Genomic DNA, 15,807 nt, shown 5'->3' with positions numbered 1-15,807 from the left:
CTGCAGTCCCAGGGCCGAGCCCTGGGTTACAGGATTAGAAATGCCTCCTCTTCCTAGGAGGGTGGAATCATTTTCTGCCTCGTCACTGTCTCTCCAGCACCTCAGAGTGCCTGGCACGGAGCAGGTCCTCAAGAAGTGATTCTTTCTTTTTTTGTAAATTTACTGTAGGTACCAGGGATTGAACCCAGGACCTCATTCATGCTAAGCACTCACTCTACCTCTGAGCTCTATCCTCCCCTGTAAGAAGTGATTCTTGGCAGTGCTTGTTAGTAGACCAGAACCCCTCTGCTCCTGGACAGATCTACACCTGCAGCTAGTGATGCTCTGCACACTCGAGTTGGAAGTTGAAATGTCCTACAAGTCAAACCTATTTGCATGCCAAGGGTCATTTTGATTATTTTAAGATGTCTTCTGCATTCTTCTTTGCCAGTCTCTGTCTCCACCCATGTCACAGGGAGCGGTCTGGAAACTCCGTTCCCCCCAGCACAGGCCCAAGTTCCCGGCCATCAGCAGCCCCCTGCCCTCTCCTTAGTGCCCCTCATGTGACATACAGAGTCCATGTTCCCACCAGAAGGTGGGTCCCTGGGGTATGGCCAGTTCAACCCATCCCGGTATCTCCAGGGCAAGGTCTTCTCCAGAATGACAGTGGTGGTGGCCCCACAGAGATGCATCTATGTGCAAATCTCTGGAACCTGTGAATTGACTTTATTTCGAAAAGTGGTCTTTGAAGATGTAATTAAGGATCTTGAGACGAGGTTTTCTTGGACTACCTGGGTGGGCCAATGACAAGTGTTCTTATAAGAGACAGAAGAAAAGACACAGGAGAGGATCATGTGAAGAGACGCAGATTGCAGGGATGTGGCCATGGCCAAGGAAGCTGGCAGCCAACACCTGGAAGAGGCCAAGAATGGACCCGGCCTTGAGCCTCCAGCAGGAAGCGGCCCTGCCTCCTTTCCCACCGCGTGTTACCACACGTGCGCCAGGTATGGGGCTGCCTAGCGAGGTGGCCTCGGACAACTGTCCTCAAAAAGGTGCAGTGCTGAGTCCAGGACACGGAACAGCAAAATCACTGGATCATTCTCACCAAGGAGTTAAGCCAAGGAAATGTACGAAACAAAGTGATTTGAGACATTTAGAGACCTACAGCATGCCACGTGGGTGCTTAGCGCAGCAGCAGTAACACCCCGGGCACCTGTGCACCTGTCAAGAACACAGGGAGGGCGGGCCCTTCCGCACACCCTAGAAACCCACCCTGGGCGGGGACAGGACTTGGCCGGCGAAAGGATAAAACCCCCAAGCCACAGCTCCCTCAAAAATGCACAATGTGAAACTTGAAGAGAGAAACTTAACGGAGGCAACGATGAGGATAAAGGAGCCGGAACAAGGCGTCTTTAATGCTGGGAAGAGCAGGATGGTCTTCAGCGCGACCCAGCGGGACTGCAGGCACTCCCCTCCCGCGCCCTCACGGGCACGCCCGGCACCGGCTGCGAGGTGAGCGGACCTAAGCAGCGGTGTTCTCAGGAAGCAAAACTACAGAAACACCCCCTCGCCGCTTTCTTTGGGGGTGTTTCCCAGCTGACATTTTTCAAAACGGCATAAGTGGAATAAATGAATCCAGTGTTTTTTTTTTCTTTTTTTAAACAGAGGTACTGGGGATGGAGCCTCGTGTGTGCTAAGCATGCACTCCATCACTGAGCTATACCCCACTCCAAAACGAACCGTTTTAATAAAACACCTGCAGCTTATGGCTCACTGATGACTTTGTTTCCGGAAGCCTTGAATGCCGAGGCTTACTGGGTTCTGACCAGGCAAAGTGCAATGCGAGGTGCAGAAGAGAACTAGGTGGTTTTAAATCTCACGCCTGAGTGAACCCTGAGAACTGGGAAATGAGGGAGGTAAGGCTGCTCCTAAGCGAGGCTGGGACACCAACAAGCAGGGGCCCAAAGAGGAAAACACAGCTGCCTGGCAACCCCGCCACTGGAAACAAGCAGGTGTGTCCGCCCACATAAAGGACACATGGGCCCCTCGGGGGGGAGCCCGTCAGCCCCGCAGAGCAGTCCGGGCAGGAAGCCGACACCTGAGGCCCCCGGCAGCGGTGCCCGCAGGTGCGGCGTCAGCCATCGGGCTTCCGTGCCCCAGACCCACATCCGTGGTGGGGAGGGCGGGAAACTGCCTGGTAAACCCTGAAGCTAAGGCCCCGCTGCTCCGTCTGGCCGCCACGGCAGTGGGCATCTGTGCGCTACCACCTGCGAGTGCCTGCATCTCCCTGGAACCCACGTCCGGCTGGGCGCCCGCCGCCCTGCCACACTGCACCGGCATGTGACTCTGGACCTGGTGCGAGCTACACCGAAGCAGGCTCCGTCCCAGGGGCAGTGACTCCAGGAGGACACAGCCTGGGGCGCCATCGTGTAACCAGGTGACATGAAGAGCAGTGTGGAGCCCACGTGGATGAATGCGGGTGTGCATACACACATACACACAGGCGCGCACACACCGTGACCACCACAGCACAAGTGCCTCTTCTCTGCCATTTATCTTGGACCTCTGGCCTCACCTCAGCTCACAATGGACCCCAGCTACTCCAGCTCTACTGATGGCTCCTGAAAACACACCTTCTGCAAAAGCAGCCGCTCTGGCTGCCCCGTGCTGGTGCCCGGTGTGCCCAGAGCTGCGGCCGCAGAGGGCGGCCAATGAGGATGGCTGCCGCGTCTGGTGGCAGTGATCAAGAATCTGTGTGGAAAATCTTTTTTTCATACTTCCCTGACCCCCAGGCTCCATTCTTGCTGCAGTGAAATATGTGAATGATAAAAACTATCGACTAACACGCACATACACTCCCCAGACTAGTCACCGGGGTCCCGGTCACGCGTTGCCTTCAGCCCCCGCCCACGAGCCCCACATCTCCGCCTCTGCTGGAGCCCCCGGCAGCACAGCCTCCCTGGGCCGGCTCCCGGGGGACTGGTGAGCTGGGCCTCCGGCCCCCAGAGCCTGCTCGTCCATCTTCCAGCTTGCTCGTTCCGTCAGCTGACTCCTCTGCCAGAATTTCCACGTGAGGACAGCGGCTCCAGTCAGTCAGCCCGGATGGAGCCGGAGATACGACAGCTGCAGTCAGTTTCAGTGTAATTACAGCTTATTCCCTGTATCTTTATTGGCAGTGGAAAATGCTTCAGTATTTTATTGAAAGAGAGCAATAAATAATGCTGTGATAAAAATAGTTCAAAAGTAGGCTGTACATACTTTGTTACACAATCAGGAAGTTCACAAAAGATTAATAGAAAAACAGAACGGTAACAATAAATTGCACAAGTAAATTAAAAGCAGAAACCAGATGTAAAAAGTCGTGCTGTCCTAGCTGGCGAAACATCAGCTGCGTAATAAATAATGCGCCGTGATCTGCACACATTTCTTGCTGGCCGTTTAATGTGCCATTTAAAAGTAAAAGTTACATTTGCTACTTATACAATCCAAAATGGCTATATTGTCAAAATCTAAAAATGTACGGCTAGGTCCATTCTTTAAACCTGTTTACAAACAAATGTAAGAAGATGATTTACATACGAAAATAAGGCCTTTATCACAGCTGCGCGGCATGGTGTCCAGCATCCTGCGCCTTCGCAGTGAGTGCAGCGCTCACGATTGGTCCTCTGGGAGTGGATGTGCGGGCGCCCTGGCCCGCGTCCCCCGAGGGGCAGGGGAGGATGGGGGTGCGGCGGGCCCCGGCTCCCCATGCAAGTCTGTCTTGAGGCTGAGAGAACTGTCCCCAGCTCACGGCTCCGCCAGTTACTGACGACGGACTACCGAGGCCACAGGCTGTGGAGAGTCAGCCAGTCTGAAGTTCATGGTGTCCTGATGATCCTTTCAGTCCCAATCTGATTAGAAGCTGATATTTAACACCTGGCATTTTTAATCTGTTCACGCTGAGGAGGAAAGCATTTCTTGCTAGAAAAAGTACAGTTAAGGTCAGTCATTAAAATACAATTGCTGGAAATTAAGCTTGCTTATTTCAAAATGATTGTTGTAGAGCACGGTTACGTTTCGTAACAGATAATGCACACTGTGCCATGATTTTACAAACGCAGTAAAATCCTTTTCTCTGTTGTGGTTCATTATTAAAAAATTAAACAATGATAATTACAATAAATGCATAATTTACAAAAGCCCTGTATCTGTTCATAGGATTTATACATACAAGCATTACAGTACATTCATTTGAAAGACTAAGATCAGATATAAGAACAAGAATTGATTTGAAAGGATATTTATAGCCTGGATATACATGAAAAAGTAAGTAACTATATAAATGAAGTCATAAGTTTACATAAATATAAGAAACATTAAATTCTAAAATATTTTCTCTATGGTATTCATGAATTTTTCACTAATTAAAAACTCTGTAATAAAATATCTTAGGGTCCATATAACAAGTATTAACAGATTAAAGATTCCATCGAGTCCAAAACGTAGTCTTGGGTGGGTGGCGACTGCTGCGTGTCATCTGTAGAAGTAGTGTGGGTAAACTGGAAGACAAGACCGAGCGAGAGTCAGCCTGGGGACGGCGGCGCTGACGCAGACCTGCAGCTTCCGGGGCCCGAGCCCCTCCCTCGCTCCTGTGCTGCAGCTGCTTGGAGCATTTAGACTAACTCCAAGGACTGGGCATACCAATGAGAGAATGCTTTGAGGGGCTTTGGCATGTCTAAAAGTTGCTAATAAAAAGACAATAAGCCAACCAAACTTCCAGCTGAGACAGGACAACAGAACAGAGCAGAAGAGCCCTGGCCCTCGGAGCAGTGAGGAGGGGGCTGGGCCCAGGGCTGCACCCAACCAGGCCGCCGCCTGCGGCGCAGGGGTGGGCACCCAGTGGTCGTCGACCCTGAGGTGCCTAGGTGGTTTTGTCTTAAAAACCAGCCTTGGAATTGAAAGGCACGCAGCGGTGCAGCCTCGTGAAGCTCGGTGCCGCGGGGCCTGTGTGCGTACAGCAGAGCCCGCCAGCGCGAGGGACCCAGGCCCCGCGCTCTGCTCTCAGGCCTCCCACCCCACAGACCCCAGCAGGCACTCACACAGCAGGGCCTGGCCTCGGCGCAGCCTCGGGGACGGGGCTGCCCTCTACTCACCAGGGGGGAGGCTTCAGCAGGAGTAAGTCCTGACTGTAGCAGAATCCAGCCTCTGCGTTCCCGACACGCCGCCTGTTCCGACAAGCACGGGAGGAGGCGTGCAAACACAACGTGCAGTTAGTGGCAGACCGTCACACGAGGGCACAAGAAAAGACACACTTCCACACCTGCAACAGCACCCACACCCACGCCTGCGGAGGGCTCCAGCAGGTCCGGACACAGAATCGAAGCGCCGCCGCGTGGGGTCCCCGCAGCCCCCATCAGACGGGCGGCAGGCCCAGCGCTCGCTCCCCATCAGACGACGGAAGGACTCCCGCACGACACGCACTTGGACGGCCGACACCCTCAGCGTGGCAGCCTCCTCCTTAAACCCGCCGGACTACAGGGCCCTGGGCTCCTCCAGCTTGAGCGCTGTCTTGCCAAGAAGGCTGTGAGGTGCACAACCCCGCGGCAGCGTGAGGTGTCACCAGCCCCTAACAGAGCAGGTGACCAAAGCCAAGTACCGATGGCCGCAAGGCCCCGCGCCCTGTGCTGTCAGAGGGTGGTCCTGCTCCCCGGGAGCCCCCCCGCCGAGCCGACTGAGGCGTGGCTGCAGGGGCGGGCAGAGGACAGCGACTCACAGAGAGCAGGAGTCCAGTCTCACTTTCCACTGAAACAATGGACACCGCTGATGTCTTTTTTATTGTCAAGAAACACACTGCTTGGCCCAACAGGTGAGCCCCAACCCTCGCCTTCCAGTTGGGTAAGAAATTTCCAAAATTCACAGTAGAAATTCGCTGCTCCCCATCATACATTTGTTTTGTCTCCCCACGGGTCCATCAGGAACACATCTTATCAGGATTCTGCCACGGTTCCAGAAAGGATGTTAAGACAGCTGGTACCGCACACCAGAACAGACTATCTTTGTAAATCCTTCTGATTCTAAGAACACAGGAGACCTGCTGCAATTTGCCTTAAATCTGCCTTAAAAGCCATGAAAACAGCCCATTCTCCATTTACGCCTTATCTGTCACTCAGGGCAAAAAGCCGTCTCCTGTGCAGCGGCTCCCCACGCCTCCTTTTAGGATCACTTTTAATTTGTCACAACTCTCATGTCAACCTTGCTGTGAACGTTTAACAGAGGCTGTGATTTACAATGAGGAGACTGGGGATGCAGCTACGAGGGGACAAGAGAGCTCTAGACTGTTCACCAAGCTGAAGGTCATGCCACAAGTAAAATCTGTAAAAATGAACTGTGTGCTCCTTGAAAGAAAAAATGTTCTTTAAAAAAAAATGGTTGCTGGGTTTGCCCCCTACCCATTAAGCTATTACTGAACTGCAAAGCTGGCAAAGAGACGCTGCTTTCTTCCCCCTAAGGGAGGCAGTGCCGGCGATGGAACCCAGGACCTCGCGAATGCTCAGCACGTGCTCCACCACTGAGTCTGCCCCGCCCTGCAGCTTTTTAATAAAAATGCTGCCCCGTGAGCCACCCTCACTGAGACTGTCCAGCTTAGGAACGGCTTCACTTACGTGTACTTTGCTCTGATTTGCATACAAGTAAGGGAAGGCAAAGCTTACAAACCTACCTACGGGAAGGGAGAATAACAGGAAAAATCACAAAACCCCCAGCAGCACCCTTTCAAAGCCACTTACTTTCCCGCAGTCTGTCCCCTACACCAGGCCTGAGAGCAAGTCACGAGTGACGGGGACACCTGCATGGGACATCTGACACATCGGGCGCTTGCCCAGAGCCTCTGTGAGTGTCTCACTTCACCACCACCAGCCAGTGAGGACGACACTGCCACGGCCACCCCGCAGGCGGGGGCCCTGAGGCGGCGCTGAGGCTGTGCCCCTCCCGGGCGGCAGGGCCGGGCTCTAGCCCAGGCAGCCTGGCTCCTGCTGGGGTCACGGGGCGGGGACACCTCGGGGCTGAGAGGCTGTGGGTGAACCCCGGCCGACCCTAACTGCTGGTGGCCGTCTAAGAGAAAATCAGCGCTTGCCTTTAAGTAACAGCTGCGAATCTGGTGAAATCACAGGCCCAGTTGGCCCGGGGGCAGGCCGCTCTCAGGCTCCCTTCTGCCCCGCCCTCCCCAGCGTGCGAGGGACAAGGGAGACAGGGAAGCTGGACACTGCTGGTACTGAAACATGTCCCTAGATTGGACTCGGTCACCCTCCAGTCCATGGTCTGGATGCTACTGCACTGCTACGTGACGAAGAGCTTTCGAGCACCGCCACACGCACACAGACACACACGACACAGACACACACACACACGTCCCCAAAACCTCTATTACTGTGAGACTTCCATAAACAGATGTTAGGATTAGTTTTAAAACACTGAAACCTGGGCATGCAACAGACACAGAGGCCACCGCAGGTCAGCACCAACGTCCCTGCCACGCTCACGCTGCCCGCACGGGGCTGGGGCCGTGCCGCCACCACCACCTACCGTCCAGCTGCATCTTCTTTGGCTGCGTCGAGGGCGAGGACAGAGAGGAAGTGACCCGGAAGTTTGCAGGAAGAGTCTCTGCTGACCCAGCAGCTAAGCCACGAACATCCTTTGGTCGAAATTTTTTTCTCCAAGAAGGTGCTCTCCTGAAGCTTTTATCATCGTCCTGGGAAATTAAAGGACAGAGAGTAAGACTGATCCTAAAATCAAGGACAAAAATACACAGTGAGTAAAGGGACTAGCCCCCTGAAGTGACAGAGCTTGTCACTGCACTTTTGGTCACAGGTATCTAACCCCATTCCTGATAACCACGTGACTTATTTGCCCAAAGCGCGGCGGGACACTAACTGGGCATAGACCGGGACAGTTGTGGGCTCCGGGCATCCGTTCCTCCCACCCATCACCAGCTTTCACTTCCCATCTTGAAGAAATCACCTTCTTGCTACATAAGGTAACACATTTTCATGTGTGCTAAGAAGCTTCCAAGCTGTGAACAACCCATCGTGCACTGGGACGGAGCCAGCAAGCACTCCCTGTGTGTCCTTCCATCCTGTTCTCTGTCAGACTCAAGTTTTCCTGAGGCCCCCTGAGCAGAATAAGGACCTCAGTGTGGGAATAAAGGAGTCGTGGTTTTGTACAAGGGAAATGACGTCTTGTGTGTTTCAGCAGACCTATGCGACACACCCCCCAGAGCACAGGGGCTCTGGATTAGGGCAAGACACCCACTGTCCCGGCAGCACAACTTATAGACTCCATGCCTAAGCTGAAACCAGTGCTTTATGATATGAAAAGTATTTCTGAGGGGTAGCAAAAGTTGAATAGCAAAATTTAAAAAAAAACCCTATTTTACTGAAGGTATTAGTTTCTTAATAGCTCATTTGTTAATCAATTTTTAAGAGCAAAGTTCATCTTGTAAAGTAAAATTATTTCTACATTTAGAAGCAATACCCAGACTACATGGCTCATACGAGTACAATAAAAGAACTTACATTAATGCAACTTTAAAAACCATCAGGCTGAAAACTTACTTCATCGAACCTTCTGTCCGTCCCCACGACCAAAAGGTGGTTAAACTCTCTCTCCAAGACGGCACGAGCCTGAAATCGTAAAGCACGACCACTCAGAACGTTCAGCAATCTAGTCCAAGTATCAGCACATCCCCACCGTTTCTTAAACCAGGACTTAAAAAACCCCAGACCGTGACAGTATTTTACACCAGGGCTTAGTGCGGAGCCCATGGATGGGCTCGTGGGGAGAGGGGCTCACGACCCCTTGGAAACTGTACACAGCAGTGGGCTCTGTGGGCTGGCGCTGGGGTGGGGATGGGGGTACTGGCAAAAGATATACAGTCTTCTGTAGAAGAATGAAAACCTTTCCCGATTCTCAAATGAGCCCACAAGTCAAAAAGAATTACTCAGGCACTTACCCACAGAGACAAAATTAATAAAACCTTCATCTGACACACAAAAGATACGGACTTCTCTTTCCACAGAAGAACTAAATATGTCACTCTTACGAGCATATGGACTTAAATGAAAGTTTCCCTTTTTTTTTGTTTATTGCAAGACTCTCGTGCTTCCAACGGCAAATGAAAGCAGATAAGCAAAAACACTGAGGAACTAGGCAGACCGCTTCTGAGCCCTCGCATCATGGATTTGGTACGAGTGAGATGACTAGCGGTCTGAGCCTGCGAGTCTGGTCTCCTCTCACACAAACAGCTCGCCATCCGCACCAGGGGAACTGCCCGCCTGGGGCTGAGGACGCGGGTACCTGTGTGTTCTGCGTTGGGATCTGTAACAAGAGAGCCAGTGCGCTGAAGTCGAAGGTCTCGTCCAAGGCCATGAGCGCGCCGTGGACGCCACTCTCCACGAGGTTGTTGGCGTACTCCTTCAGGCCGATGGACAGGATCCAGCGAATGACTCGATCGTTGCTCCAAACAAGCACATCTGCAGACGAAGAAACACCGGTTTACAGCGGCCCCATCACACACGCCCTGGAGCGCTGGCAGACTCCCACCGCGGGTGCGGACCCTTCAGTTCCCACGCAAGGCAGGACCTCCGTCCGCAAGGGCTGGGAGACCCTGCTAGGCGGCAGGCAAGCCCTGCATCCAGGCTCTGATGGCTCGGCCCTCCTCCCATCTCACGGGAACTGCCCCACTAGGACTCACTCTTCAGGCGAGCTCAAGAGGAGTGAAGTTATTATGTACATTTCGTTTCTAGAGAACAGAAAGTGAGGATCCAGGAATCAGAAAAAAAGGACACGTAAGAATCTGAATGCCCACCAGGCAGGAGCAGGTTTCAGATACAGACCTCAGAGTCTTCTGAAATACGTTCTTCCCATCTTAAGGAGTTGGCACCAAATCTGGACACCTTGCTCGAAGCAACATAAACCTCTCATTTATAACCTTGCCAGAAGAATTTATTTATTTTTTTAGTGGGAGTTTCTGGGGATTGAACCCAGGACCTCACATATTGTAAGCACATACTTTACTGCTGAGCTATACCCCCCCCCCCATTTATAGGCACCAGTTTTGTTTTTTGTATTTTTTTTAAATGGAGGTTTTCGGGATGGAACCCAGGACCTCATGCATGCTGAGCATGCCCTCTGCCCCTGCGATCTACACCCCACCTGCATTTATAATTTTGAAGCCCTGTTTCTTGAAGCCAGTTGTGCTGTCTCATTTCAAAAAGAGAAACTTAAAGATGCTCTCCAGCATATGAGAGATTTAGGGGGAAGTTATATTATGCCAAGCAATAAATGATTAAATTTGCTTTAGGAGAGATCTAAAAATGGCCACTCTGTAAAAACACATCCAGAAGATCACCAATTACTTTCAAAGACAATTCCTGCCAACTGCAAGAAGGTTTAAAATGGAAACAGAAAACAAAAGAAACGAATTTCCCGATTTCACTCCCAGTGCCCATCTCCAGATAAAGGCAGATGCAGTATAAATGCTGGCTTCTGCTTTCTCTCGGGGTTGACACCCTAGCTCAGCCACGCCTACCCGCCCTTCACACAGGCCATCTCCCCACCGCACTTTCACCTCTAGTTTCTTTCTTGGGGAAACTGGGATGGAAACAGCACTGGTGCTCACGGGGCTGTGGGAATAAGGGGCAAGTAAGTTAACCCGCGGAAGGGCCTGGAGTTGTTCAAGTAAGTCTCACTGTTCCTCACACTACCATTAGTGATTTCTGTATTTTCTACAGACCTGGAGCTGTCACTTTGAGCTGAATTGTGAACACTCCATTGGAAGCTCTCTACTGCACGTGGCCACTGAGAGGCACCCGGCGCGGGAGGCCCCCAAGGGGGAGGTGCCTCCTGGCCTCCCCACCGGACCCTCCACGTCCTCGTACCCGCCCACCTGGCTTCTATCTCAGATGCCTTTGCCTTCTCCCCGGCTAAGGGGCTCCGCTCCGCTGGCCCGGCCCAGCTGAAATGCTGACTCTGTGCTGGGGCAGAAGCACGCTGCTCTACACTGCGCTCCAGCGTCCTCTGATGAGTGGACAGGGCAGCGCTCCCCACACCCAAATCCTGCGAGTGATGAGCCAACAGCGGAGAACTATGCTTCCTCCCTCTGCAGTTACCTAACGGGGTGGGGCGGCATTTCTGAGTGGGGTAGGACACGTGTCACAGTAACGGGAAATCTCTGGAGTCCTAGGAAAAGTGTTTACCGTGAGACACTGAACCTGCAGGCGGACAGAAACAGAAGAGGACAGACACACGCTGTCTGGCTATAGAAGGGGCTCTTAAAACACTCCTTTTCATCCCTCCCTCCTCTGGAATGAGGCCAGATGAGTTTTCTCCACTTAAAGCACTTCCTGATTTTTTTTTAAAATAGGAAATCACTGATGGTGCTAACACTGGGAAGAAAGAAACAAGCCAGATCAATTCAACAGTCTGTACTAGCCTTTTACTTCATTTTGGCTTTCTTCTCGTTTTCTTTCCAGCTCTTTTCGGTCATAATTTAACCTTCGCAGGCACATAATTCCACACTGGAAACTGTTTCTATTTCAGAAAGAAAAAAGAGAAAAAATTTAGAGCTGGCAACAGTCTAAAATCTCTTAGCCAACCAGGAAGACCCACCTGCGATGAGTTACCTGTGAAAACTGTCGACCATCTTCAGCTGACCCCGGAGGTCCTTCTTGGTCAGGTGGTCCAGCATCCGCGCGTCCACCAGGCACTCCATGAAGTAGCTGCGGTACTGCGGGAGGCCCAGGCTGGGCAGCCACTCGTTGCCGATCCACTCGTGGTTCATGTCCCCGTATGCAAGGGTCTGCTCCCAATAATGAAGTTCGGTCAGTTCAGAAAAGCCGTCACAAGGGCAGTACAAATCATCTTTAAGCTGGATTTTTAACCTATTACTTGTCCTCAAAGGCTGAGCTAACTAACGACAACATTCATAATTTCAAAATAATCTGATCTCCTATTTACTATCTTTTAAATTAATTAGCTAAATTTTATACAAAAGGAATTATACCATTAAAAATCTGACTCACTTGTATTTATAAACTTAACCTATTTACCAAGTCAAAACAAAACTGACTGACTACACATTTCTGAAATAGCTTTTATATGTAATAATACATCAACAAAGAATGATCACGACTCATGAACAAGTTTGAAGGATCAATCCAACTCTACTCATTAAAAATACCCCTGGCTGGATTTAATTTTATTTTTAACACTTTGTTTTCCAAATGTCCTTAACAAAACACCTGCTAATTTCAAAATCAGTTTAAAAAGTGAACTAAAAGATAGTTTTAAAAGAAGAGACAAGCAAAGCAACAAGTGACAGGACTGAAGGCGAGAGACAAACTCACACCACAGTCAGAGCACTCAGCCCTCCTCTCAGTCATCCAGGGACTGAACAAGGAAGCCGCAGCAGGCAACCAACCAGCCTCAGAAAGGACACAGACGCCCCGCACAACGCCGTCGGCAAGCGCGACCTGGCGGACACTGCACGGCACTCTGCCCAGGACAGCATGGCACATTCTTTCCTAATGGATATGGAACATTCTCCAAGACAGACGAGACTCAGCTCACTAACGGTGACTGTATGTTCTCTGACCCAACACAAGTAAATTAGAAGTCAATAATAAAAAGATATTCAGAAAATTCCCAAATATTTTGAAATTAGCATACTTGCAAATAATTCATGTGTCAAGGAAGAAATCACAGTGAAATGGGAAAATATTTTTAATTGAATAAAAGTGAAAATACACTAAAAGGCTGTGGGACACAGCTAATTCAGTGCCTTGAAGGAAATTTATAGTATTAAGTGCTTACGTTGCAAATGAAGAAAGGTAACAAAATCAATAATGTAAGATTCTATCTTGAAAAATTTGAAAAAGAAGAACAAATGAAATCCACAGCAGGCAAAAGGAAGAAAATGTAAGAGCAGAAATCCGTGCAACAGAAACCAGAAAAACAGAAAGTCAAACGACGAAAATAAAATCAGGTTCTTCATAAACATCAATAAAACTGACTAACCAAAGCGACCAAGGAAAAAGGCAAGACATAAACTACCAATATCAAGAATGAAAGAGCAAAAACAAACAAACAAAAACAAAGCATAAATACAGGACAGAAATAGACTCACGGACAGAGAATACAGACTTGTGGTTACCAGGGGGGTGGAGGGTGGGAAGGGATAGACAGGGATTTCAAAATCGTAGAATAGATAAACAAGATTACACTGTATAGCACAGGGAAATATACACAAAATGTTATGATAACTCACAGAGGAAAAATGTGACAATGAGTGTGTATATGTCCATGAATGACTGAAAAATTGTGCTGAACACTGGAATTTGACACAACATTGTAAAGTGATTATAAATCAATAAAAAATGTTTAAAAAAAAAAAGAATGAAAGAGGGGGCATCAGTACAGATCCTACAGACACTGAAAGGATGCTAAGGGAAAACTGAATAATTTTAAGCAACTTAAATAAAACAGTCCAACTTCTTGAAACACATAATCTATGAAAGCCACTGAGTAACAGATAACTTGAATCTGTAGTTATAAACCTTCTCACACATACAAACACACAAAATCTCTATCCTGATGGCTTCATTAGTGGATCCTACCATACACTTATGAAAAAATGCCAATTCTGCACAAACTGTTCCAAAAGAGTGAAGAAATGCCTAACTCATTTTCTGAGGCCGGCACTATCTCGATGCCAAAACCAGAGAAACACATCACAGGAAAACTACAGACTAACATCCCTCCCAGACACAGATGGAAATTCCTGAACAGAACATCGGGAAATCAAATCGATATCTGATTAAAAGAATGAGATGTCATGACAAATGGAGCTTATCCCAGGCACATAAGGTTGGGTCAACATTTGAAAAACCAACGAAATTCACCATATCAAATAGACTAAAAAGAAAAATCACAGTATTCTCTCAAAAGATGAAAAAAAGTCATCTGACAAAATTCACCAATTCATGGAAATCTCAGAAATCTAAGAATGGAAGAAAACTGCTTCAACTTCACAAAGGCCATCTATAAAAAAGGCAGAGCTGACATCATACTTAAAGGTGAAATACAATACATTCTCCCTAAGACCAGGAACAAAGCAAGGGTGTCTGCTCTCAACACTGCATTGGAACTCCTAGCCACTATAATAAGGCAAGAAAAAGAAATCAAAATCATATGAATTAGAAAGGAAATAAAATTGTATTTGCAGGTGATCTGATTATCAATGTGGAAAATTAATCTACAAAAATGGTTATCAGAATGAAAAGCAAAGTTGCAGAATACAAGGTCAACATACAAAAATGAACAGTATTTCTAAATACTAGAGATGAACTGGAAATTGAAATCAAAAAATATAATTTATTATAATGTCATCAAAACCATTCAATCCATAAGGATAAATATAACAGAATACGTGCAAGGCTTGCACAGTGAAAAATAAATAAGCACATTATATGTATGTACACACATATCAAAGAAAGGCACCTGATGTTCTTTGGGCCAAGAAGACTGAAGTACATCCACAGGAATTCTGTGGTTACATTACAGAATCTTCGGAAACAGTTATCTCTCAACTACCACCATGTTCTGTCTTGAAAGTATGGCCTCTAACCTAATTTATTATTTATACCAACAAACCTGGAAGGAATGACTCAAACTCCAACAAGAACACTCAAATTCCAATAGAAAGAGAAAGTTTCACTACTTTCTGTAAACAATAATGAATGGAGAAAAACATCAAACATTTTTGGAAAATCATTACAACACCATGTTTTTTCTTTCTGTTAAACCCTACCCTCATCTCGTAAGCCTGACAGGCATGAGTTTCTTGCTTGCTGATTATGCATTTTTAAATGGACACAACTGCAAAGATGTTTCTGAATAGAGAATTCCATGGAAGCAGAACCTCCTTGTTTTTGTGTACTCATTATATACTCTATTCACACTCAAGTGGTCAGTAACATAAGCTCCTGGGAGGATCAGGCTCAGTCCCAGGGAGACCACATCTCCTGGGCTGTGGTCACAGCCTCTGAAAAAAGCACACGACAGGGCTCTCTCACGATCAGAGAACACTAGGGTAGAAGAGACAGTCACTCTGCAGGGTCTATGTTACCATCACTGAAATGATTACAAACACGGATTAAGTCTTCTGAACTGGGCACATGTGACAGTGACAGCAGGGATGAGGCTGTCCTGTGCACTCCGGTACCACCAGCGAGCAGCAAGGTCTCACGCAGACAGCTCGCAGATGCCCCTTGCTGAGTGACGGCATCGAAGGCTTTGACCACACCTGATGCCTTCTTCCCCCCGAGTGCCCAAGGGCGCCTCTAGCTGCCCCCGGCCCAGGAGCTGGTCACTGCGGACGGTGCAGGAAGGTGCACTGCACATCACCTGCCCTCGGCAGCTTCAGAGACCAGGAAGCCCCTTCCCCTCTCCCTCCTCTACAAGGGGGGACGGAGCGAAAGCGGCCCTGCTCACGCTGAAGGCTGGACGCTGGCAACTCGGGCATCATCGGCACGGCTCACCCTTGTACGTATTTCCACGGCAAAGGCAGACATTCAGCTTCTTTAATTTATACTTCGTGCCCCATGATGCAGGTATTTCATATTCAAGTGCTGACAAAGTTCTGCCTCTCAGTGTAAAATACACTGATGTTTAAGTAATTATGAAATGCACTCTTTAAAATTCATTCTGATGGCCATTACTGGCCCTGTAAAGAGATACCTGACTAGGTTAAATAACTAATGAGGATATTCGTCTGGAGTAGAAGCACGGAATACC

The 15,807-nt window shown here is 48.9% G+C and overlaps 1 protein-coding gene across 2 annotated transcripts in view; it reads right to left on the bottom strand.

The window, feature by feature from the left end:
- Positions 1 to 3,112: 3,112 nt before the first annotated feature.
- The window catches only part of PPFIA1 (PTPRF interacting protein alpha 1), a 79,376-nt gene continuing 66,681 nt past the window's right edge, over positions 3,113 to 15,807 (bottom strand). For both annotated transcript variants that reach the window (XM_072970504.1, XM_072970503.1), the window contains 7 exons: positions 11,637 to 11,812; positions 11,447 to 11,544; positions 9,310 to 9,485; positions 8,568 to 8,636; positions 7,540 to 7,705; positions 5,112 to 5,183; positions 3,113 to 4,517 (listed from right to left, as the gene is read on the bottom strand). In XM_072970504.1, the coding sequence (XP_072826605.1) occupies positions 5,125 to 5,183; positions 7,540 to 7,705; positions 8,568 to 8,636; positions 9,310 to 9,485; positions 11,447 to 11,544; positions 11,637 to 11,812 (744 nt within the window). In that variant the 3' untranslated portion in view covers positions 3,113 to 4,517; positions 5,112 to 5,124. The remainder of the gene's footprint in view (positions 4,518 to 5,111; positions 5,184 to 7,539; positions 7,706 to 8,567; positions 8,637 to 9,309; positions 9,486 to 11,446; positions 11,545 to 11,636; positions 11,813 to 15,807) is intronic.

Source organism: Vicugna pacos, chromosome 10 (assembly GCF_048564905.1).
Source record: "Vicugna pacos chromosome 10, VicPac4, whole genome shotgun sequence".
In the NCBI taxonomy this organism is placed as follows: Eukaryota; Metazoa; Chordata; class Mammalia; order Artiodactyla; family Camelidae; genus Vicugna; species Vicugna pacos.
This window is presented reverse-complemented; position numbering and strand designations above follow the sequence as displayed.